Below are 24526 nucleotides of genomic sequence, written 5' to 3'. Positions count from 1 at the left end.
ACTTAAACACCCTTCCTGCCCAGACCAATTTTCAGCTTTCGGTGCTCTCACAATTTGAATGACAATTACTCAGTCATGCAACACTGTACCCAAATGAATTTTTTGTCCTTTTTTTCCCACAAATAGAGCTTTCTTTTGGTGGTATTTGATCACCTCTGGGGTTTTTATTTTTTGCGCTATAAATTAAAAAAGACCGAAAATTTTGAAAAAAAACGCATATTTCTTTGTTTCTGTGACAGAATTATGCAAATTATAAATTTTTCTTCATAAATTTTGGCCACAATTTATACTGCTACATATCTTTAGTAAAAATAACCCAAATTAGTGGATATTATTTGGTCTTTGTGAAAGGTAGAGAGTCTACAAGCTGTGGTGCGAATCGCACAAAATTGATCACATCTGATGTACTGGTGGCCTATCTCGCTTCTTGTGACCCGAACAAGTCAGGAAAGTACAAATACCCCCCAAATGACCCCTTTTTGGAAAGTAGACATTCCAAGGTATTTAGTAAGAGGCATGGTGAGCTTTTTGATGTTGTCATTTTTTTCCCACAATTCTTTGCAAAATTAAGATTTTTCATTTTTTTTTTCTCCACAAAATTGTCATTGTAATAGGTTATTTCTCTCATGTGGCATGTGTATACCACAAATGACACCCCCCAAAAAATTATGCTACTCCTCCTGAGTATTACAATACCACATGTGTGGGACTTTTTCACAGCCTGGCCACATAGAGAGGCCCAACATGCAGGTAGCGCCATCATGTGTTCTAGGAACATAAATTACACATCTAACTTGTTGACTATTTATTACACTTTTGAAGCACCAGGACAATGACACGTGACACTGATGACAGATGGCACTGATATGTGGCAATGATGACACTTATACGTGGCACTGATGACACGTGGCACTGATGACAGATGGCACTAATATGTGGCACTGATGACAGATGGCACTAATATGTGGCACTGATGACACGTGGCACTTATACGTGGCACTGAAGACACGTGGCACTGAAGACACGTGGCACTAATACGTGGCACTGATGACAGATGGCACTAATACGTGACACTAATACGTGCCACCGATGACAGATGGCACTGATGACGCGTGACACTGATGACAGATGGCATTGATAAGTGGCATTGATGATACGTGACACTGACAACAGATGGCACGTGACACTGATACGTGGCACTGATGACAAATGGCACTGATACGTGGCACTGATGACAGATGGCACTAATACGTGGCACTGATGACAGATGGCACTATGTGGCACTGATGACACGTGGCACTGATGACAGATGGCACTTATACGTGGCACTGATGACAGATGGCACTGGGGACAAATGGCACTGACAACAGGTGGCACTGGGGGCAGGTGGCACTGTGGCAGGTAGCACTGGGGTGGATGGCACTGGGGTGGATGGCACTGGGGGCAGGTAGCACTGGGGTGGATGGCACTGGGGCAAATGGCACTGCTGGGGGCGGATGGCACTGCTGGGGGAGAATGGCACTGCTGGGGGAGGATGGCACTTTTTTTTTTTTTTTTTTTACTTTTTCTTTTTTTTTTTACTCGAGGCAGAACGGCTGCCGCTGCAGCCGTTCATCTCTCCCCTCTCACACTGTCTGTGTGAGGAGGGAGAGCGGCGCTGAGAGATGATCTCATATGTTTACATATGAGATCATCTCCCATTGGACACGCCGATCACGCTGTAAACGGCCGCTGTGATTGGCCGTTTACAGCGATCTGTGTTTGCCTGTCCCCGGGGGACGCGGCGAACACAGAACTTCCGCGATGCGCGCCCGCGGTGGCGTGCATTGCGGAAGTAAACATTAGGACGTCCAGGGACGGCCACCCGGACGAACGCGCCTGCTCTACGGCCGTCATTTGGCTATAGGGCGGGCGCGAGGTGGTTAAAAAAATGTTTTCTTATTTATTTTACCTTTTATTTTACATTTTTACACTGCTCTTTTTAAAAAAAAAATGGTATCACTTTTATTCCTATTACAAGAAATGTAAATGTCCTCTGTAATAAAATAAAAGCATGACAGGACCTCTTAAATATGAGATCTGGGGTTAAAAAGACCTCAGATCTCATATTTAAACTAAATTGCAATTCAAAGAAAAATGTCCCTTTAAGAGCGTCCCTTTAATGAGCGGAAGTGGCATTTTGATGTCACTTTCACCCTGCAATGATATGGAAATGAGTGGGTTATACATGGAAAAACCCCTGGTGGTGGACTTTGAAGGCACTTACAGCCTCCTAAGTCCAACACCAGGGGTTTTTCCTTGTATAGGTTTCTTATAGGATGTGGCACAACAAAATTGCACAGTAATGCCGATCTATACATATTTCTGGAGACGAGTGGGAGCCATCTTCCCCTCACTCATCTCCATACCAAGCCACGAGAAGGATCCGATCGCCTCCGCTGCTACCAACGGCTCCAGTAAGCGGAAGGGGGCCTTCTCCTGCCACTGATAAGTGATCTCACGCCGTATCCGCGACAGAGACCACTTTTATCGGAAAGCAGACCGCCCGCTGAAGAAGAGGATACTGGGGTAATGGCATCTAGCTGCTGCCATAACAACGGCATTCCTCTTCAAAGTAGCAATGTAAAACTGTGGCGGGTGGTCTATAAGTGGTTAAGGAGTGGCTAAGATGAGAGGGACCCGGAGCCTCAACATTGTCCCCCATAGTGTTTGATGCTGTGTCGACAGAAGGGTTATGGGTACAGTCCATTCAACTTAGGGAATTATGATCCACCCTTCTGACGAGAGCTTCCACTGGTCAGAAGGGTGAGAGCAGTGCCCAGACGTGGATTTGGGCTCTTCCCTGTGATGTCTAGACCTAAAGGATGATCTAGGCACCTGGAACTTGATGAGGAATGATAGTGTTGTGACCTAGGATGGTCTTTATCTTCGTGTGCCATATGCTGGTGTTCAGACCTAGAAAGGCTGAGAGGAAAGGACGAGCTAACACGCTCCTGAATAACCCAAACAAACAGGCAGAAGGAAACTCAATCCTACATGTAGCATAAGGGCAGGGCCGGTGCTACCACTAGGCGGACTAGGGAACTGCCTAGGGCACAGCCAGGACCGCTGGTTTCCTTACTTTCCGCCAGGAGTTTGTCAGTGCCTCGTTCTCTGTAGTCCAACATGTGGAGGGCACGCATAGTGACAGCACATTAGCATGGCCAGCCGCCTCATCTCCACTCACACACAGAGAGCGGCATGTTCGTGGGTGTTCCGCCCCCAGTCTGACTCTGCCTTCACTTCCCGGGCCATTTCTCACTGTTTACTGAAACGGAGGAGAGAAGGAAGTGTGAGGATCCCTTCCCAATAACGGGGGAGGCCGTCCCACCCTGGGGCAGGAACACTTAACAGGTGACCATACGTACGCTACCCTCCTGCCTCTACTCGACACTCACTTGAGCCCTTGGACAGAACAACACACTGGTAGCCATTGGCCATGCCCACCACACGGAACGCCCACCCCTGCTATTGATTGGCCGTGGATCCACAAGCACACGACTCCATGAATGGCTGCTCTGACGGACTCTTTATTGCTGACATAGGATTCCATGCAACGTGCCTGCCTCTTGAGAAGCTGGCACTAATGGCCAACACAGTGAGTGAAGTTCTTGCACCTGTCACACGGCCCCCCAGCACCAACTGTCACATGGCCCCCCCAGCACCACACCTGGATTGGGCTGTTTTCTTATTTTTTTGCTGGATTGGGCTGTCTGAATGAAAAGAAATGTAGCAGTTTTATATTTAGTTGTTTTAATATTTTCTACTGTTTTTAAAATGGGGCGCAAGTACCTGGTCTTGCCTAGGGTGTAAAATAGTCTAGCACCAGCCCTGCGTAAGGGTTGGCCACAGGGGGTGGTGACAGATCCATGACAAGTCAGCTTGATAACGGAAAAGCAACCAGTAATGGCCAAAAGATATAAGGAGTGACAAAAGACATGAGCCAGCAGCCAGGGAGCCTGCAGCATGAACGCTTACCTTGGAACAGGAAAAAAGTGCCGGAGGAAGCCACCGCATAAGCCGGCAGACATCCCAAGGAATAGCTGTTTTGACAGCTATTTAAATCTGCTGCCATTGATGATGTCACTGAACCCTGCAGCGCACCTGCCCTGGGACCGACGCCACCCAGCCATCTTGCTGGAACTGTGCATGTGTGAAGCAAGCCTCACTCTTAATCAAGGCTTACAGCTGCGCAGACGAGCCTTGGGGACCCCAGAAGTGGGGGACTGGGATGCAGATGCGCTCCAGCCACCATGGCCTAAGATTGGAGCCTATAACAAACAACATAAAAAAACATAAAAAAACACTGCTGCCATATGTGAGCATTTATACTTTACCACCACGGCACGACTTCGATCCGACTTGGAACCGGGAGCTGTGCTGCACTGACTGCATGACCGGGGCATTCAGAAAGGGCATCCCGCTAATAGCTGGGACATTTGGCCATATTGCCTCTTGCCTGCCAAAAGGCCAGGCTAGTAAGCTATTCATGGCATTGCATTGAATGTCCGTGTCCACCCTGCTAATAGCTAGGATTGCTGGACTCCAGAGAAATCACTGCCTGAATCCAAACCTCTAGGACTGGATTGCAGAAATTCTCACAAAAGGTAATACTTTAACCTTGGTCCTAGGAGGAGGACAAAAAAGGAACACGGCCTCTGTCTCGGAGCAAAGATTTATGTGAGAGGGGTCCTATGAGGTGTGAGGGGGTGGGATTAATCCATACGTAGACTGTCATGGAGTCTGTCAGGAAATCAGTTTTTAGTAAAATAAGGATACCCTGGAGAACATTAGAAAGGAAGCTTAGGCTGCCACCTTCTGGTTAAATAAGAGAATACTATTTATTTAAACATTTTCATATATGGCTGACTAAAAAAGAAAACATTTTAACATAGTAAAAAACATATATGTATATATACAATACAATTATGCATTTTTTTTTAAAGAACTTACAACTGATCCTTTCATGTAGTGGTGGTAATTGCCATGACTTATTACGATCAGATCCACACAGACCATAACTAGTGCGAGAAAACTGATGAAGGTGGAAGCAACATTTAAGCCAAAAGAGCTTTTTATCTGGAAAAACATCAGAAAAAAATTGAAACTTTATTCAAAAAGGAAAATAAAAAACAAAACAAAAAAAAACCTTATGTAGTAGTCTAAACTTTAACATGTACCCAAGCACCTTTTTTTTCATTTTAGGGGGGGAAGTATTACCACCACTGTCACCTCTGTCTAACCCTTATACTTCTGTCTGTGTCCCAGTCAGTGAAATTTATTATCTCTATTGTTGCTGGACCTGAAAGTGATGATTACAATTTTTTTTAACTTTTCCACCACTTAAATCTATGAATAGGGACACACTATCAAGGCAGAAAGGTCGCTCACTTTTGGAGGAATCCCTTTTCATGTTCTGCCGTGCTTGAAAATAGGAATAGGGGCTCCTTTACTCTTGTGGTGCCCTCTGAAAAGCGATCCATGGTCAGATCACTTTTCAGAGGGCATTTGACAGGCAACAAGGTGTTATATTGCCACCACACCACCTGTTTTAAATCAGTAATGCTGCACTATCATTCCAAAATCACTTTTATTGCATTTGGTTGCAGTATGGCCCCTTTGAGCTCCGGGGGGAGAGTTTGACACATGGTGCCACCTGTCAGTTTCTGCACCTCACATTAAAAATGCCACGGCCACAAAGAAAAGCATGTGTACAGCCATGTCCAGCTGTACTGTTACAATTCGAGTGGATTGCTGGGGGGCGGACCATAAAACTGTTGCTTGGCCTCCTGTTTTTACCTCTCCCTAGCTGCCTGGCTGAAAGAGCCCTAAAGGAAAATCTCCCAAATGGGACACAAGACAGCAGTCGCTGACTATTTTAATGAAGTATTTCTTTAAGGTAGGCTCGGAATTTTTTTTTTAATGATTGTGTTGAGGTTTCTATGTGTCTGTAAGGCTCATAATCGTGGCACAGCCATCCAAGCATATTTTATTATTACAAGGAAGTCCATTTTTGTTTTTTTTTAGAACCATGCTCCTTATGCCCCTTCGCCCCACTGTTAACCATTTGGCCACATGCATATATTCTGGCCACCGCTGTAGTGACACTTATTCTCAAGTTTTCAAGTTGGGAGGTATACCCTACCTTAGCTCTGTTTCTTTATCTGTTTGTTTATCTCTGTAATTGTTCCTTTTTTTTGTTGCTATATTATTAGGAGGAAGAATTGGCCATGTGGTAAGCAATTGATGAGGACCTCCTTAGCAGAAAATGGTTAAAAAGTTTTGATCGAGCTGTAGGGGTGGTCTCAGGGTAATGCTATGGGCAGTGGTAGCTGGTAGTACATTTCGGGGGACAGCAAACAATGCACCAACATCCACCCCCACCCTGTGGGTCACTAAGTCAATCAGGTCTGCACACAACCACCACAACCATCGGCCGATCGATGAGCCCCACCCTTACCCGAAGGCAACGCTTCCCTCCGGGCAGCGGCTTCATCCCCTGCATCTCCTCCGGTGGCCTCCACATCTTCTCTCTCCTCATCATTGTCCAATAGGATTGCTTGTCATTTTTGGCTAATCAGGACCCTTCAATAAGATCTGAGCAATTTATTGTTACATGATAATGACATATTTCATAACAAAAATAAAAATAATAAAAAAATATAATAATTATCTTAATACAAAATAATAAAGTAATAATAATTCATGAACAACATGATTAAGTTGATAATAGTAAAATATAAAACCAATCTATGGGTAATAGAGACATTGGTACACGGTAATGTAATTATACTAATTCATAAACAACAATTATGTAATCAATAAAAAAATATATAGAAAAGTAAATAAATAAATAAACTAAAGATAAATAAGAATAAAAATGATAAATTAATATCACTAACTACTGAGTCTCAAGATCACATGATGTTAAAGATGTAGCATAAGGCTAAGGCTCTAAAAGTATAAAGATAATATTGTTCAAGGTGGAGGATGCCATAAGGGAATCAGAGACTCCGTAATTAGTGATATTAATTTATAATTGTTGTTCTTATTTATTTATCTTTATTTTATTTATTTAATTTTAGATTTTTTTTCTATTGATTACATGATTTTTGTTTATGAATTAGTATAGTTACATTACCATGTACCAATCTCTCTATTACCCATAGATTGGTTTTATATTTTACTATTATCAACTTAATCATGTTGTTCATGAATTATTATTACTTTATTATTTTGTATTAAGATTATTATATGTTTTATTATTATTTTTATTTCTTGTTATGAAATATGTCATTATCATGTAACAATAAATTGCTCAGATCTTATTGAATCATATTATCATGTTATTTTTCTGATTTAATGTTTATATTTTTTGGAGCCCACGATCACGTGATTTTAATTTTTTTTGTTCTTAGCTGTGCTTCATATAAAGTCCCAATATTATTTTTGCCATTGTTGCAAATTTCTTGCATACAGCAAAACACTAGCAAGGGTCCACTGGTGTAGATAAATATTTGTTATCATACAGGAATTATATAGCGTCAACAGTTTGCACAGTGCTTTACAGTATAAAGGGAGATAATATGGCAAGTATAGGCGCACAATTCTGATATGACACTGTAGGCAGAATCTTCCAATATATAAACCTAACAATATAGAGTATAGATAAAAAGTCTCTGATAGTCTCTGATAGTAATGATTTAGTCCAATCAGAACTAGAATCCAGAGAAATGCAGACAGGGCAGTCATCAATTTAGGAATGAAACCATGTTTCCAAAGAAACTGCAAAAATGAACAAGTAGAGAGGCGCCTCTGTGTGCAGTAGTTAAAATACCAAATTTATTAAGCAACAAAATGTGCACTCGCATGTAAAAGGAGAATAGCAGGCATTGTATAAAAGTTTGATGGACGTTTTCCCCGAAAATGGAATCTGGCTATCTGATCGAGCTGTTCGTTAGTAGTTATGCTTCCGAACGTTGGAAATGCCGGCTTGCGGAAGTCGGTCCTCAAAACGAGGCTTGGGACACAGCGTTCAGTCAGCTCCAGGGGATGTCGTCATCAGTGAAGGACGCGTTTCGTGAGCATGCGCACTTGGGTGACGCTTCAAGTCACGCTCCTTTGTCAACATACAAGCCCCACGATCGTAATATATACAGAACAGGGGAGGGGACACGAACGGATTGGGAACACATTATGTATGAAAAACGATGAGTTGATCCAGAACTAAAAACAACTTGTTAAAATTGGCATATGTAAAAAGATACATGGGGATATATATAAAAAGAAAAATATAACAAAAGTACAAAAAGTATGTGTGTGTGTATGTATGTATGTGTGTGTGTATATATATATGTATATATATATATATATATAATGAATAAAAATAGAAAATAATTTAAAATAAAAGAAGATTAATTAGTCATTATTGGTGGATAATTAATATATATATATATATATATATATATATGAAGTTATATTAATCAATAAACTGTTATATGGACTGGAAAAAAGTATCATAAGTTAAAGGTTTTATAAACTAATATAAAAAAGATAATTTTACTACTATTACTAAATGGGAAAAAATCCTAGGTAAGACCTTTCCTGATAACTATTGAAAGTCTGTGTTTTTACCACGTATACTTCTTCCAGATGCACCATGCATTGGGAAAACTTTCAAAAAGTAGTTCACTTCTGGTATCTCACACCTTATAAACTTAATAAATTTTGCCCGGATCGTACGGCCTTATGCTGGAGGGGGTGCGGAGATGTAGGTACATTGTACCATATCTTGTGGACGTGCAAATCAGTACAATCCTTTTGGAATAAGGTTTTCACAGTGATATCTGACATATGTGATCAACGTGTGGATCCCACTCCTGAACTAGCCTTATTACACCTAACAATACATAAATTTCCCTCTAAGATCAGAGTGGTGCTTACACAACTATTACTGGCGGCCAAACTCACTATCACACGATTATGGAACTCAGAGGATTCTCCATCTCCCCCTGATGCTGTTGTCACCCTCAACCATCAGTGTGAGATGGAGAGACTCTTGGCTTTTATGAATCTCAAAGCCACGCCATTTAGGATTAAATGGAGTGGCTGGCTAACACACCCAAGCTGTACGGTTAAAGATTGAAGATTGATGACTTGATTTACAAATGCAATCTAATTCATGCACTTGTTTGTATATTTCTTCTATACATGTCCTTCATGCTTGCATAAGGTGACCTCCCCCCCCCCCCCATTTTCTTCTTTCCTCTCCTTCTTAATCCTCTGCTAGGGCACCTCTCTTCAACAGTTACCTCTGGAAGAGATTGGGAAGATACTTATTGTGTAACTGTGCACTGTTGCAGTAGATGTATTGATTCCCTTATTGACAGGTTCCCCTAGTTATTTGCTATCATCGTTTCTATATATGACCTCTCCTGTCTTCCCCCCCCCCCCAGCTGTACCCTTCTCTTTTTGTATGTCTACCCCCTTCCCTGTTATATTTTCCATACTGTTTTTGAAAGGGGAAGGGGTCTCCACCCTTGCTGGCACAGTGTGATCCCATGGGGGTGCCAGTAAGTGAGTGAGGGATTCCTTCTTCCTGATTATTTCATGAACTCAGCCTATCCAACATTCGCCTTCTTATTGTTATTGCTATGCTATGCCATGATACTCAAATATTTCATGTCGGTTGTTAAATGTATGGCGGATGCTAGTTCTATGACTATGTTCGTTTGCTGTGTTTGTGTGTTCTTCTTTATATAAATTCAATAAAAACTATTGAAATTAAGTTGCCGTGTAATAAAAAAAAAAAAAAAAAAAAGATTATTTTGTATATAAACATATATATCCCATGTAATGGGTATTATCGTTAACTCAATATATTTCCCATGTAAAGGGTATTTTTATTGGCTTAAGTGAATTTAGTTTATGGTAATATTAAAAGTATGGTACTTGGGCCTTTATTCTATGGATGATATTCTATCTAGTGGATAATAAGCAAAAATGTATATCTTTTTTTTCCAGCATAAAATATACGTATGTATAAATATATACTGAAAATTGAAATAGAAATAATTACATTAAAAATAAATCTATTATTATACTAGGAAATGATAGAAAAAGGAGTTTTTCTGTAAAGCGAGGACTCCTGAAAAGACATGTTTATACTATTCGATTTTTTGTGTGATTTTTAAGATGCAATTTTCCAAATCACACCAGGAGTAATAATAAATATATATAAAAAGATATATATAAAAAATTGTCATATTAATAAAATAATATTAAAAAATGTAAAAAGCCGATAATAACTGATGAAAACCCAAACAATATATAATCGTAATTCAAAGAATGGTTGAGACTTCTAATCCTTCATTCATACCTCTGGGTGCTAGAACATCTAAGGTATAAATCCAAAATGTTTCTCTGGAACAAAGCTTTTTGAAATGTTCTGCTGCTGGGAGTGACTTGGAAATTTGTTCAATAACCCAAACTTGTAGTTTATCAGTGGACTGCTGGTGGGCTTCCAAAAAGTGTCTCGGTACACTGTGTCTGGGCCCACTAGGTGGATCCTTGAGACTTTCAATGGATCTCCTATGTTCACTGAACCTAGTTTGGAGTGTCCTAATGGTGCGTCCCACATAAATCAGGCCACAGGGGCATGTCAGTCCATAAACAACATAATCCGAAGAGCAATTATAAAAGTCTCTCAGGGTATAAGTAGTTCCTTTTGTTGAAAAATACTTTTTTCCGTGTTCCACATATTTACAGGTTTTACACTGCGATTTCTGACACTGAAACACCCCTACTAATGGTATTAGTATAGGTTTTTTGGGTGGAGTGCAGCTAGATCAAATTTTGATTGGCCCAGTTTTAGACTTCAAATTGGGTGCTCTACGGAATGTGACTCTGGGGCGTTGTGGAATCAAAAGTTTTAACAAGGGATCCTGTAATAGGGTGCCCCAGTGATTATTAAGAATTTTTTCCATTTTTTTTAAAATCAGTATTGAAAGTAGTGGTAAACCGTAATTCGTGATTGGTGGGTTGTTGATTCAAAATTTTTTTAGGTTTCCCTTTTAAAAAAAGATTACATGCATGATCCACAGAGGCAGTTGGGTAGCCTTTGTCTTTGAATTTTTCCTTTAACAGGGCACTTTGTTACAAATAATCGCTTTCCCTTGTACAATTCTGACGGAGTCTACAAAATTGACCTTTTGGAGCCTCAGCAGAAATTATTTCTAAAAATTATATTAAACCAACTGCAGGCAACTCATACCTCCATCACAAGAGTTGCCATCTCCCTAGGTGGATTGACAATTAGAGATGGACGAACTTCCGACGGGATGTTTCGCGAACGCGGCCAAAAGTTCACGAACCGCAAAGTTCGCAGCGGACCCCATTGACTTCAATGGCAGACGAACTTTAAAAACCTACAGGTCATATTTTCAGCCACAAAATACTTACTAGCTGTGCACACATAGTCCCACCACATGGCCACTGACATAACACATGCATGAAGTGAATCTGGGATCGACAACTATAAGCATTCTTTTTTTATCTGTGAATTTTTGACAATTCAGGACTCAGGAGCGCATGAAGGCAATGGAGGAGAGGAAAGGTCAGGGTAGGCTATGAAGAGGGTGCAGGAGATGATCACCAGCACCATGATATAGAGCACTGACACCAGCACCGTGATAGAGTGCACTGACACCAGCACCGTGATAGAGTGCACTGACACCAGCACCGTGATAGAGTGCACTGACACCAGCACCGTGATAGAGTGCACTGACACCAGCACCGTGATAGAGCGCACTGACACCAGCACCGTGATAGAGCGCACTGACACCAGCTCCGTGATAGAGCGCACTGACACCAGCACCATGATAGAGCGCACTGAGACCAGCACCGTGATAGAGCGCACTGACACCAGCATCGTGATAGAGCGCACTGACACCAGCACCGTGGTATAGCGCACTGACACCAGCACCGTGATATAGAGCACTGACACCAACACCGTGATATAGAGCACTGACACCAGCACCGTGATAGAGTGCACTGACACCAGCACCAAGATAGAGAGCACTGACAGCAGCACTGATACCGGCAACTCGCTGCTGGGCCCCAAAAATATGACACCGCTCAACCTCTTCAAACAGGAGGGTATGGGCATATAGTATGGTGTGCTTTTTTTGTACAAGCAAGTGAGCCAAAGGTAGAAAAAAGGTCTGTGTGCTCGATTAAATAAATCGCTTTATAGAGATATACATGGTCTACTGGTCACATGGGTTGAATTCCTCCGAGATCCATGCCTCATTCATTTTATAAATGTGAGGTAGTCAACACTGTTGTGAGCTAGGCGAGTGCGCTTATCGGTCACGATTCCCCCTGCTGCGCTGAACGTTCTTTCGGACAGGACACTGGACGAGGGGCAAGCCAAGAATTCCATTGCAAATTGGGCAAGCTCTGGCCAGAGGTCAAGCCTGCCCACCCAGTAGTCCAGGGGTTCATCACTCCTCAGTGCATCCACATCGGCCGTTAACCCGATGTAGTCGGACACCTGTCGGTATAGGCGTTCTCTGATGCTGGATCCGGGTGAGACCTGTCAATGGGTCGGCTGAAAGAATGACCTCATATCAGAAGTCACCAACACATATTCAAACCGCCCTCTTCTTGCAGGCGCTGTTGGATTGGTACCCGCAATTCTCTCTGGGAGTGGGAATTCCTCCTCTGCCAGCGCACGCAAAAGCAGAATGCAGCATTTCTCGAAGCAAGGCCTGGAAGTGCTCCGTTCTGACAGCCCTCTGTGACGGTGGTAACATTTCCGTTGCCACCCAATACTGGTCCTTGACCCTTATGCTTTTTATACGGGGGTCCCTGTTAAAACACTGGGCCCCCATTTACACTAAACTGGAAGCGGTGTGGTGGCCTGGCTCCTGCTCATCATCCAGGATAATGTCGTCCTCCTCGTTCTCTTCTCCCCATCGACGCAGAACAACAGGGATCCCAGAAATGCTTAAAGCATGCTCTTCTTGCTCCTCCTCATCCTCCCCGGCACCATCCTCCTCTGACTCCTCTTCAGACTCCTGTTGTTGACTTGTCTCAGATAGAGTAGCCCCCCTGGGAATTCATCCAGCATTGCAACTTCCTCATCTTCCCGCTCCTGCTCCTCCACGGCTTGATCAATGACACGACGCAATGCACGCTCCTTAAAGAAGGCATAAGGTACCATGTCACTGATGGCGCCATGGCTGCGAATGACCAGTTGGGTGATCTCATCAAATGGCCGCAAAAGTATGCATGTGTCGTGCATGAGCAGCCACTGGTGCGGTGAAAAAAAAAAAAAAACAGCTCCCCAGAACCTGTTCTGCCGCAGAGTTCGTACAGGTAGACGTTAACTGCACGTTTCTGCTCGAGCAGCCTATCAAGCATATAAAAGGTTGAGTTCCATCGTGTCGGGAAATCACAAATAAGACGTCTGACCGGCAGATTGTGCTGCCGCTGAATGTCAGCAAGGCGAGCCATGGCCGTGTAAGATCTTCTGAAATGGGCCGAGATTTTCCATGCCTGCCACAAGATGTCCTGGACCCTAGGGTATTTGACAATGAATCGCTGCACGACCAAGTTTAAGATGTGTGCCATGTTTGGCACGTGCATAATTTTGCCCTGTTTCAATGCGCTAAGCAGATTGGCACCATTGTCACACACCACTTTACCAACTTTCAAATTGAGCGGTGTTAGCCACTGATCTGCCTATGAACGCAAAGCTGAAAGGAGTGCAGGGCCAGTGTGGCTCTTGGCTTCCAGGCACAACAGACGCAGCACAGCATGGCAACGTCTCACCTGGCATGTTGAATAGGTTCTGGGGAGCTCGGGCGGCGCAGCGGAAGAGACGCTAGCAGCGGAAGAGGAGTCAGCCAAGGAGGAGAGGGAGGAGGATGGAGTAGGAGGAGGAGGAGAAGAAGAGGCAAGCCTGTATGCAATCCGTGGCGGTAAAACCAAATCTACACGGGTGCCACGGGTTACATGCTTGATGGCCGTCAGAAGGTTCACCCAATGGGCAGTAAAAGTGATATACCTTCCCTGCCCGTGTTTGCTAGACCACGTGTCTATTGTCAGATGTATCTTGGCACCGACACTGTGTGCCAGAGATACATTCACTTGTCGCTGAACATGGCCATACAGCTCTGGGATGCCGTTCTGTGAGAAATACTTCCTTACTGGGACCTTTCATTGTGGTGTTTCAATGGCCACAAATTTTCGAAAGGCCTCCAAGTCCACCAGTTTATATGGCAGTAGTTGGTGGGCTATCAGTTCTGACAAGCCAGCCGTCAACCATTGGGCAAGAGGGTTATCCGGTGTCATTTTTTTACGCTAGAACATTTGGCCCACGGAAGCCTGTCTTTTTGCAGAAAAATGTGAGGATGGCGTGATGGAAGGTGGAGTGGAGGACAATTGTCAGGAGAAGGAGAAGAAGAAGACGAGGCTGGATGGTGAGAGCCTGGAGTGTGGCTTTGTGGGATCCATTGCTCCCATTAGGCTCGGTCATGGCAGCTCATGTGCCTACTTAAGACGGTCGTCCCTAGCTGAGTGTTGGGTTTACCGCGACTTATGAGTTGACTGCAAAGATTGCAGATGGTAACACTATTGTCCTTAGCAGACACGTTAAAAAAAGCCCACACTGCGGAGCCATGTGCCGACTTCCTGGGAGCACCAGATGTAACTGTACATGGTTGATGCCTCGCTCCTGATACATTCGCAGTCTGCTTTGTCCCTCCTGTGCAATCTAAGTTCTTACTGCTTCTCCTCCCTATCTGCTGGTCCATATGTCCCTCTGAACTCCCCTCCTCTTCCTCTCTTGTGGGCACCCACGTGAAATCACTAGACAAGTCATCATCGCCGTCACCTTCCCCACCGCTATAATTAGAGATGTCGGAGTAGGCAGCAACAGCGGGGACCAACCTCCTCCTTGGGCTGATCTGGGTACTCTCGTCAGACTCCTGAGTGGCGGTTGTTGCTACTACCTCCTCTTCCTGATCTGATGCCAAGAGTGGCTGCGCATCGGAAATGTCTTGATATGGATCGGAAAATAATTCCTGTGACTCAAGCGGAAGGTATATGGTGGTGGTGGTGTTGGTGGTAGTGTCTTTGGGGGTGCACATAGCAGAGAGTGAAGAAGAGGGTGCAGAAGAGTAAGGCTGAGTGAGCCACTCAACCAAGTCTTGTGCGTCCTTTGACGTAATCGCACGCACCTTCTGCAATTTGCCACTTTGGCTCAAGCCTGTTGCTCCTGCCCTACCCCTAACACCCCTGCGGAAGGGCCTGCCTCTTCCTCTGCCTGTCATTTTTTAAATGACCCTGTGACAAAAGTCTCTAGAGAAGTGCAGTATGTATGTGGAAGAAGGTATATAACACCCCACTTCAATCTGTCGTTTTTGGTGGCCACTGGTCTATCACACCAGTTATAATAATTATTTTTTTTGATTGCGTTTGTCACTCTTTGTAGTATCGCTGCAGAACCGCTCAGCAGTCACAATGCTGCACAGTGGAAATGCACTATACTGTGCTTTCTATATGTGCAAGTATTTTATACGTGTATTACACCCTATATACTGCACACCAAATAGTACACCTATACTAGTCCTTAAAAGGACCTTTGTGGGCCTAGTAGCTAGTTATTTGCAGACTGTACCTCAGTCCCTACACTGATAAAAGACTGCTACAGAATAGGGCAGCAGTCAGCAGCAGTGCACCACAACCCTATATATTGTACACCTATACCAGTCCTTACAAGGACCTTTGTGGACCAAGTAGCTAGTGTTTTGCAGACTGTCCCTCAGTCCTTACACTGATAAAGGACTGCTGCAGAATAGGGCATTAATCTGCAGCACAGCCCTGCACCAGCACCCTATATATTGTACACCTATACCAGTCCTTAAAAGGACCTTTGTGGACCTAATAGTAATAGCTAGCTAGTGATTAAACTGACTGTCCCTGCTGCACACAGCGTCCTGTCCCTACACTGACAAAAGACAGGCTGCTGCAATCACCAGCACAGCAGTGCACTGAACGCTATATACTGTACTACACCTATACCAGTCCTTAAAAGGACTTTTGTGGACCTAATAGCTAGCGATTTGCGTCACTACAGTCTCCCCCTGCTCCACACAGCGTCCTGTCCCTAAACTGGCATAAGACAGAATGGAAAATGGCCGCCAGATCAGGTCTATTTATAAGGTAGGGGGAATGTCCAATTGTCCATGTGCTGAAATGTCTCAATTGGCTGTACTGTACCCCATGATGGATGTGTCATCATGGGTCAAAGTTCTTTCACACTGTAAACACATATGTCCATGGGGTGAACAGCAGCGGTGAACCGGTGAACAGTCTGCTCGATCGGGCGAATCGCAAACGCGCAAAATTCGCCGCAAACCGACCGCCGGGCGGACAGTTCGGCCATCCCTATTGACAATATTCCAAAAGGTCAATTTTTTAGACTTCTCAGAATTGTACAAGGGAAAGCGATTATTTGGAACAAAGTGCCCTGTTAAAAGGAAAAATTCAAAGACAAAGGCTACCCCACTGCCTCTGTGGATCATGCATGTAATCTTTTTTTAAAAGGGAAATCTAAAAAAAATTTTGAATGAACAACCCACCAATCGCAAATTACGATTTACCACTACTTTCAATACTGATTTTAAAAAAATTGAAAAAATTCTTAATAATCACTGGGGCCTCCTATTACAGGATCCCTTGTTAAAACCTTTGAACGCCCCAGAGTCACATTCCATAGAGCACCCAATTTGATGTCTAAAACGGAGCCAAGCAAAATTAGATCTAGCTGCACTCCACCCAAAAAACCTATACTAATACCATTAGTAGGGATGTTTCGGTGTCAGAAATTGCAGTGTAAAACCTGTAAATATGTGGAACATGGAAAAAAAGTATTTTTCAACAAAGGAACTACTTATACCCTGAGAGACTTTTATAATTGCTCTTCGGATTATGTTGTTTATGGACTGACATGCCCCTGTGGCCTGATTTATGTGGGACGCACCATTAGAACACTCCAAACTAGATTCAGTGAACATAGGAGATCCATTGATAGTCTCAAGTAGGGATGAGCTTCGTGTTCGAGTCGAACGTACGTTCGACTCCAACATTGGCTGTTCAGCCGTTCGGCGAATTCCGAACGTTTGGGCCGTTCGCGTCAAAATTCGAGTGACGCGCGCGCGGACCACAATGCACTGCGGTGGCGCAGTGCATTGCTGCCCCATGATTGGCCAAGCATGCACTGTGACCCCGCATGCTTGGCCAATCGCAGCGCTGGCAGCGAGGAGAGCCATGATTGGCCAAAGGCATCCTGCCTGTGGCCAATCATAGCTCAGGCTGTGTAGTGCACGCCCCACACTATATAAGGCCGCCTTTGAGGCGGCCTCGTGTAGTGTGTTACTTAGCATCTGAAGCAGTGGGTGTTCTGTGTACCTTCAACACAGTACACACCAATCGTTTTTGGCTGATTTCCTATCTTGCTGCTGTGTAGTGGTTGTTGTCTGTGCCCTGACTGCAGTATACACCACTATATTCACCTCACCTATATAGCTAGTGATCTAGCTTTAACCACTTAACAACTGCCCATTGCCGATTAACAGCTTCAGGGGGGTTGTTTAACTCTGAGAGGCCGTTAATTAACGGCCTCCCAGAATTCTGCTCTCGCGTGCCCCGAGGTGTGCGCACTCGAGAGCATCCGTGACCGCCGGGTCGCATCATGGATCACGGTAAACGGCCGCTCATAGCGGCCGTTTACCACGTGATTGCTCCGTCAAATGACGGAGTGATCACTTGGAAACAAACCGGCGTCATGTTATGACGCCTGTTCCTCCCTCCCCTCTCTGTACCGATCGGTACAGCGGAGGGGAAAGAGATCGGTGTCAGCAGCGATGTGGGCTGCATCTACAGTGCCCACATCGCTGCTCACCGAATTTAACCCCTCAATTCCCTGCCAATACTCTGCAATACCAGTGCATACTCTGCAGTACCCTGCCATTACTCTGCAGTACCCCGCCATTACTCTGCAGTGCAGTACCCTGCCATTACTCTGCAGTGCAGTACCCTGCCATTACTCTGCAGTACCCCCCATTACTCTGCAGTAACCCCCATTACTCTGCAGTACCCCCCAATACTCTGCAGTACCCGCCATTACTCTGCAGTGCCCACCATTACTCTGCAGTACCCCCAATACTCTGCAGTACCCTGCCATTACTCTGCAGTACCCGCCATTACTTTGCAGTACCCGCCATTACTCTGCAGTACCCCCAATACTCTGCAGTACCCTGCCATTACTCTGTAGTACCCCCCAATACTCTGCAGTACCCTGCTATTACTCTGTAGTACCCCGCCAATACTCTGTAATACCCTGCCATAAATTGCCATACCCAGCCATACTCAGAGATACCCAGCCATACTCGGTGATACCCTGAAATACCCAGCCATAGACGCCCCCCACCCCTCACCGCCCTCCGGTGCTTCTACCAACTCGCCAGTACGATCAAAGCCAGAATCTTTTTTTTATTTTTTATTTCAGGCTTCCCAGCCTAGAGGTGAGATGTGGGGTCATATTCACCCCCCAGATTTCACTGTAAAGAGGACCTGTCACCCCATATTCCTATTACAAGGGATGTTTACATTTCTTGTAATAGGAATAAAAGTGATCAAAAATATATTTTTGGGGAGAAAAATGTCAAACTAAAATAAATAAAGTAAAATGAACAATAAAAAAATAAAATAAAAATGAAAGCACCCATGTCCCCATGTGCTCGCATGTGCCACACACGTGAGGTATCGCCGAGAATGTTAGAGTGAGAGCAATAATTCTAGTCCTAGACCTCCTCTGCAACTCAAAACATGTAACCAGTAAAAAAAAAATTAAAGCGTCGCCTATGGGGATTTTTTAAGTAGCGACGTTTGGCGCCATTCCACGGGCATGTGCAATTTTGAAGAGTGACATGTTTGATATCTATTTACTCAGCATAACTTCATCTTTCACTTTATGCAAACATTGGGCTAACAAGTGGTTAATAATAGAGCTTGCAGTCAGTAGTGTTAGGAGATAGTGCGTGCTGTCTGCGTGCTCTGTACCCAGTACATACCACTATAATATAGGGCAGGCCCCTACTTTCAAACATCCAACTTACAAACTTCTCCTACTTGCAAACGCAAGGAGACAGCAGCAAGTGAGATGAAAAAAGATGGACGACAAAACAAATTATACAGGGGTGATAACCCTTCCCTATGTTTTCCAAAAAGCTTAAAGATAGTTTTTTTGACTGGAGCTACACTTTAAAAATGTACAAGTTGAAAATTACAAACAGATTCAACTTAACACAACAAACCTACACAGTCCCTGTCTTGTTTGCACCGCCTGTATACTGCTGTTCTGAGTATATAGGGCCTGGGGGCCACACGCATTTCCTTTTTTTAATATGGGTACGGGGTTCCCCTTAATATGCGTACAAGACCCAAATAGGCTGGTAATGGGCAGGGAGAGCTACCCATGCCATGTTTCTCAATGATTTTCAACCATATTGCAGGAACCAGATATAACATTAAAACCGCAAGCAGTTTTAAATGGTGTTATTTCCGTTTAATGTCATTTTGTGCAGGGACTGTTCTAAACACGGGAAACACGTGGCACTTCACAGGCATACTACAGACACCCCCCAGGCACCATATTTAAAGGAATATTTCACTTTTTTTTTTTCACTTTAATCGTCATTAAAATCAGTGCTCCCGACAAAACGGCAGTTTTTAAAACTTTTTTTTGCAGTGACCCATGTCCCCTGAGGCAGGAGGCAGGTCCCCAAACCCTTTTTAGGACACTATCTTGCATATTAGCCGTTAAAATTAGCACTTTCCAATTCGAACGTTCGAGTCCCATAGACTTCAATGGGGTTCTAACGTTCGTACCGAACGCGGGGGTCGTTCGCAAGTTCTGGTGCAAAACCGAACCGGGGGGTGTTCGGCTCATCCCTAGTCTCAAGGATCCACCTAGTGGGCCCAGACACAGTGTACCGAGACACTTTTTGGAAGCCCACCAGCAGTCCACTGATAAACTACAAGTTTGGGTTATTGAACAAATTTCCAAGTCACTCCCAGCAGCAGAACATTTCAAAAAGCTTTGTTCCAGAGAAACATTTTGGATTTATACCTTAGATGTTCTAGCACCCAGAGGTATGAATGAAGGATTAGAAGTCTCAACCATTCTTTGAATTACGATTATATATTGTTTGGGTTTTCATCGGTTATTATCGGCTTTTTACATTTTTTAATATTATTTTATTAATATGACTTTATTTATATATATCTTTTTATATATATTTATTATTACTCCTGGTGCGATTTGGAAAATCGCATCTTAAAAATCGCACAAAAAATCGAATAGTATAAATATGTCTTTTCAGGAGTCGTCTCTTTACAGGAAAACTCCTTTTTCTATCATTTCCTAGTATAATAATTGATTTATTTTTAATGCAATTATTAATTTTATTTCATTTTTCGGTATATATATTTATACATACGTATATTTTATGCTGGAAAAAGAGATTAATTTTTGCTTATTATCCACTAGATGGAATATAATCCATAGAATAAAGGCCCAAGTACCATACTTTTAATATTACCATAAACTAAATACACTTAAGCCAATAAAAATACCCTCTACATGGGAAATATATTGAGTCAACGATAATACCCATCACATGGGTTAATATGTTTATATACAAAGTAATCTTTTTTATATTAGTTTTTTTCTGTCCATATAACAGTTTATTGATTAATATTACTTCATATATATATATATATATATATATATATATATATATATATATATATATATATATATATATATATAATTAATTATCCACCAATAATGACTAATTCATTCTTTTACTTTGAATTTATTTTTATTTTTAATTATTTTCTATTTGTATTCATTATTAGGGATGAGCTTCTTGTTCGAGTCGAACATACGTTCAACTCAAACATCGGCTGTTCGCCCGTTCGGCGAATACCGAACGTTATGGACCGTTCGCCCCAAATTCGTGTGGTGCTCACGGCCCACATTGCACTGCACCATCGCAGTGCATTGCTGGCTCATGATTGGCCAAGCATGCACTGTGACCCCGCATGCTTGGCCAATCACAGCGCCGGCAGCGAGGAGAGCCATGATTGGCCACAGGCAGGATGCCTGTGGCCAATCATAGCACAGGCTGTGTAGTACACACCCCACACTATATAAGGCCGCCAGCGCGGTTGCCTTGTGTAGTGTGTTGGCGTCTGTGTACCTTCAACACAGTATACACCGTTCGTTATCGGCCGATTTTGCGTTCTTGCTCTTCTGTAGTGGTTGTTGTCTGCGTGCCCTGACCGCAGTATACACCATTATATGCACCTATATAGCTAGCTATATTGCTCTTTTTTAATAGAGATTGCAGTCAGTTGTAGGAGATTGTGCGTGCTGTCTGCGTGCCCTGACCGCAGTATACACCGTTATATCCACCTATATAGCTAGTTATATTGCTCTTTTTTAATAGAGCTTGCAGTCAGCTGTAGGAGATTGTGCGTGCTGTCTGCGTGCCCTGAACGCTGTATACACCGTTATATCCACCTATATAGCTAGCTATATTGCTCTTTTTTAATAGAGCTTGCAGTCTTGAAGACACTTTGCAGACACTTTAAAAATGTACCAGTTCAAAATTACACAGATTCTACTTAACACAACAAATCTACACAGTCCCTGTCTTGTTTGCACCGCCTGTATACTGCTGTTCTGAGTATATAGGGCCTGGGGGCCCCACGTCTTTCCTTTTTTTAATATGGGTACGGGGTTCCCCTTAATATCCGTACAAGACCCAAAGGGGCTGGTAATGGGCAGGGGGGGGGGGGGGCTACCTATGCCATTTTCTCAATGATTTTCATCCATATTGCCGGGACCAGATATTACATTAAAACCGCAAGCAGTTTTAATTGACTTTTTTCCCGTTAGATGTCATTTTGTGCAGGGACTGTTCTAAACACAGGAAACATGTGGCACTTGACAAGCATACTATAGACACCCGCCAGGCCCGATATTTAACCGGTTCCCGACCAGCGCACGCCGATGTACGTCGGCAGAATGGCACGGGCAGGCATATTGGCGTACAGGTACGTCCAATCTTCAATGCCGCACTGACATCGCGAGCGCGCCGCCGGTCGGGACCCCCGTGAGTCCGGTTGTGGGTCCCGAGGACTCGATCGCCGCGGGCATACCCGCGATCGTCTCACAGGACGGCTGAATGGAAGAAATGCTGTGTAAACAGTATTTCTCTATTCTGCCTAGCAACTAGTGACACTGATCTCTGCTCCATGTGATTGAAGCAGAGATCAGTGTTCACTAAATGAAAGCCCAACCCCCTCACAGTTAGCAACACACCCCTAGGAACACTTAACCCCTACACTGCCACCCACTGGTTAACCCCTTCACTGCCAGTGTCATTTACACAGGAATCACTGCATTTATATAGCAGTGATTACTGTAGAAATGACAATGGTCCCAAAAATGTCCGATGTGTCCGCCACAATGTCGCAGTCACAATAAAAATCGCTGATCACCGCCATTACTAATAAAAAATTATTAATAAAAATGCCATAAAACTATCCCTATTTTGTAAACGCTATAACTTTTGCGCAAACCAATCAATAATAGCTTATTGCGATTTTTTTAACCAAAAATATGTAGAAGAATACGCATCGGCCTAAACTGAGGGAAAAAAATGTTTTTTTTATATATTTTTGGGGGATATTTATTATAACAAAAAGTAAAAAATAATGCGTTTTTTTCAAAATTGTAGCTCTATTTTTGTTTATAGCGCAAACAATAAAAACCGCAGAGGTGATCAAATACCACCAAAAGAAAGCTCTTTTTGTGGGAAAAAAAGGACATCAATTTTGTTTGGGAGCCACGTCACACGACCGCGCAATTGTCAGTTAAAGCGACGCAGTGCCAAATCGCAAAAAGGGGTCCGGTCTGTAAGTGGTTAAAGGAATATTTCACTTTATTTTCACTTTAATTGTCATTATAATCAGTGCTCCCGCCAAAACGGCCATTTTTAAAAACATTTTAGGCATTGACCCATGTCCCCTGGGGCAGGAGCCAGGTCCCCAAACTCTTTTTTAGGACAGTATCTTGCATATTAGCCATTAAAATTAGCATTTTTTTATTTCGAACGTTGGAGTCCCATAGACTTCAATGGGGTTCTAACCAGGGCCGTCTTTAAGGCAGGGAAAAAGGGGCAGCTGCCCTGGGCCCTGTCATTGTTGTGGGGCCCAAAGTAGCTGCATCATACTTGCCAACTATCCCAGTTTACATTCCCTTGTCCCTTGAAGTTTTAGTCCTGTGCTGCGTCCCAATATCTCAGTGTGAAGTGCTGTAACTAATGCTGCCCAGCTCTGCCCTATTGTTGTGTACAGATCACGCACCTGCAGACCCTGTGTTTACATGTAAATAACCGGCATTCATATGTAAATAGCAGTGAAATGCATATGTAAATAGCTGAGGCCAACGGCATTGATATGTAAATAAAGGCAGCATTCATATGTATGTCATACCCCACTGCAGTGAGGAGATGATGTGCTGTAACCAATAGCATCCAGTGAGCAGTATTACTGTACAGTAATCTCTAGCAGCCAATCAACAAGCAAAAATCCTGTGCTGTAAACTCTAGCAACTAATCAGTGAGCCTTAAGAAGGTCTGTAACCTCTAGCAACCAGTCAGTAAGCAGTAATGATATGCTGTAACCTCTGGCAACCAATCGCAATCGCCGCCTGATCTGATACACTAAACTGATTTTAAGTCTAGCTGCTATTCATTGTATGTCTCAGAGAACGTGGAGAGTGAAATTGCATGGGGTGAGGGGGGCCCTAAGAAAATTTTTGCCCAGGGCCCAATCAATATTAAAGACGGCCCTGGTTCTAACGTTCGTACGAATTTGTGGTCCGTTCGAAATTTCTGGTGCGAACCGAACCGGGGGGGGGGGGGGGGGGGTTAGGCTCATCCCTATTCATTATATATATATATACATACTTTTTGTACTTTTATTATATTTTTCTTTTTCTTTTTATATATATCCCCATGTATCTTTTTACATATGCCAATTTTAACAAGTTGTTTTTAGTTCTGGATCAACTCATCGTTTTTGATACATAACGTGTTCCCAATCTGTTCGTGTCCCCTCCCCTTTTCTGTATATATTATGATCGTGAGGCTTGTATGTTGAGTTGTTGACAAATGAGCGCAACTTAAAACATCACCCAAGTGTGCATGCTCACGAAACGCGCCCTTCACTGATGACGACATCCCCTGGAGCTGACTGAACGCTGTGTCCCAAGCCTTGTTTTGAGGGCATCCTTCCGTGAGCCGGCATTTCCAACATTCGGAAGCATAACAACTAACGAACA

At 43.4% G+C, this 24526-nt stretch overlaps 1 protein-coding gene across 1 annotated transcript in view; it reads right to left on the bottom strand.

Moving 5' to 3' along the window:
• The window catches only part of LOC143930366 (membrane-spanning 4-domains subfamily A member 4D-like), a 125277-nt gene that overhangs the window by 23300 nt on the left and 77451 nt on the right, over nucleotides 1–24526 (bottom strand). Inside the window, exon 5 of the mRNA XM_077454640.1 lies at nucleotides 4993–5118. Within this exon, the coding sequence (XP_077310766.1) occupies nucleotides 4993–5118 (126 nt within the window). The remainder of the gene's footprint in view (nucleotides 1–4992; nucleotides 5119–24526) is intronic.

Source organism: Lithobates pipiens, unplaced genomic scaffold, assembly GCF_037356315.1.
Source record: "Lithobates pipiens isolate NorthernLeopardFrog02 unplaced genomic scaffold, aLitPip1_a1.2 Scaffold_25, whole genome shotgun sequence".
Lineage (NCBI taxonomy): Eukaryota > Metazoa > Chordata > Amphibia > Anura > Ranidae > Lithobates > Lithobates pipiens.
This window is presented reverse-complemented; position numbering and strand designations above follow the sequence as displayed.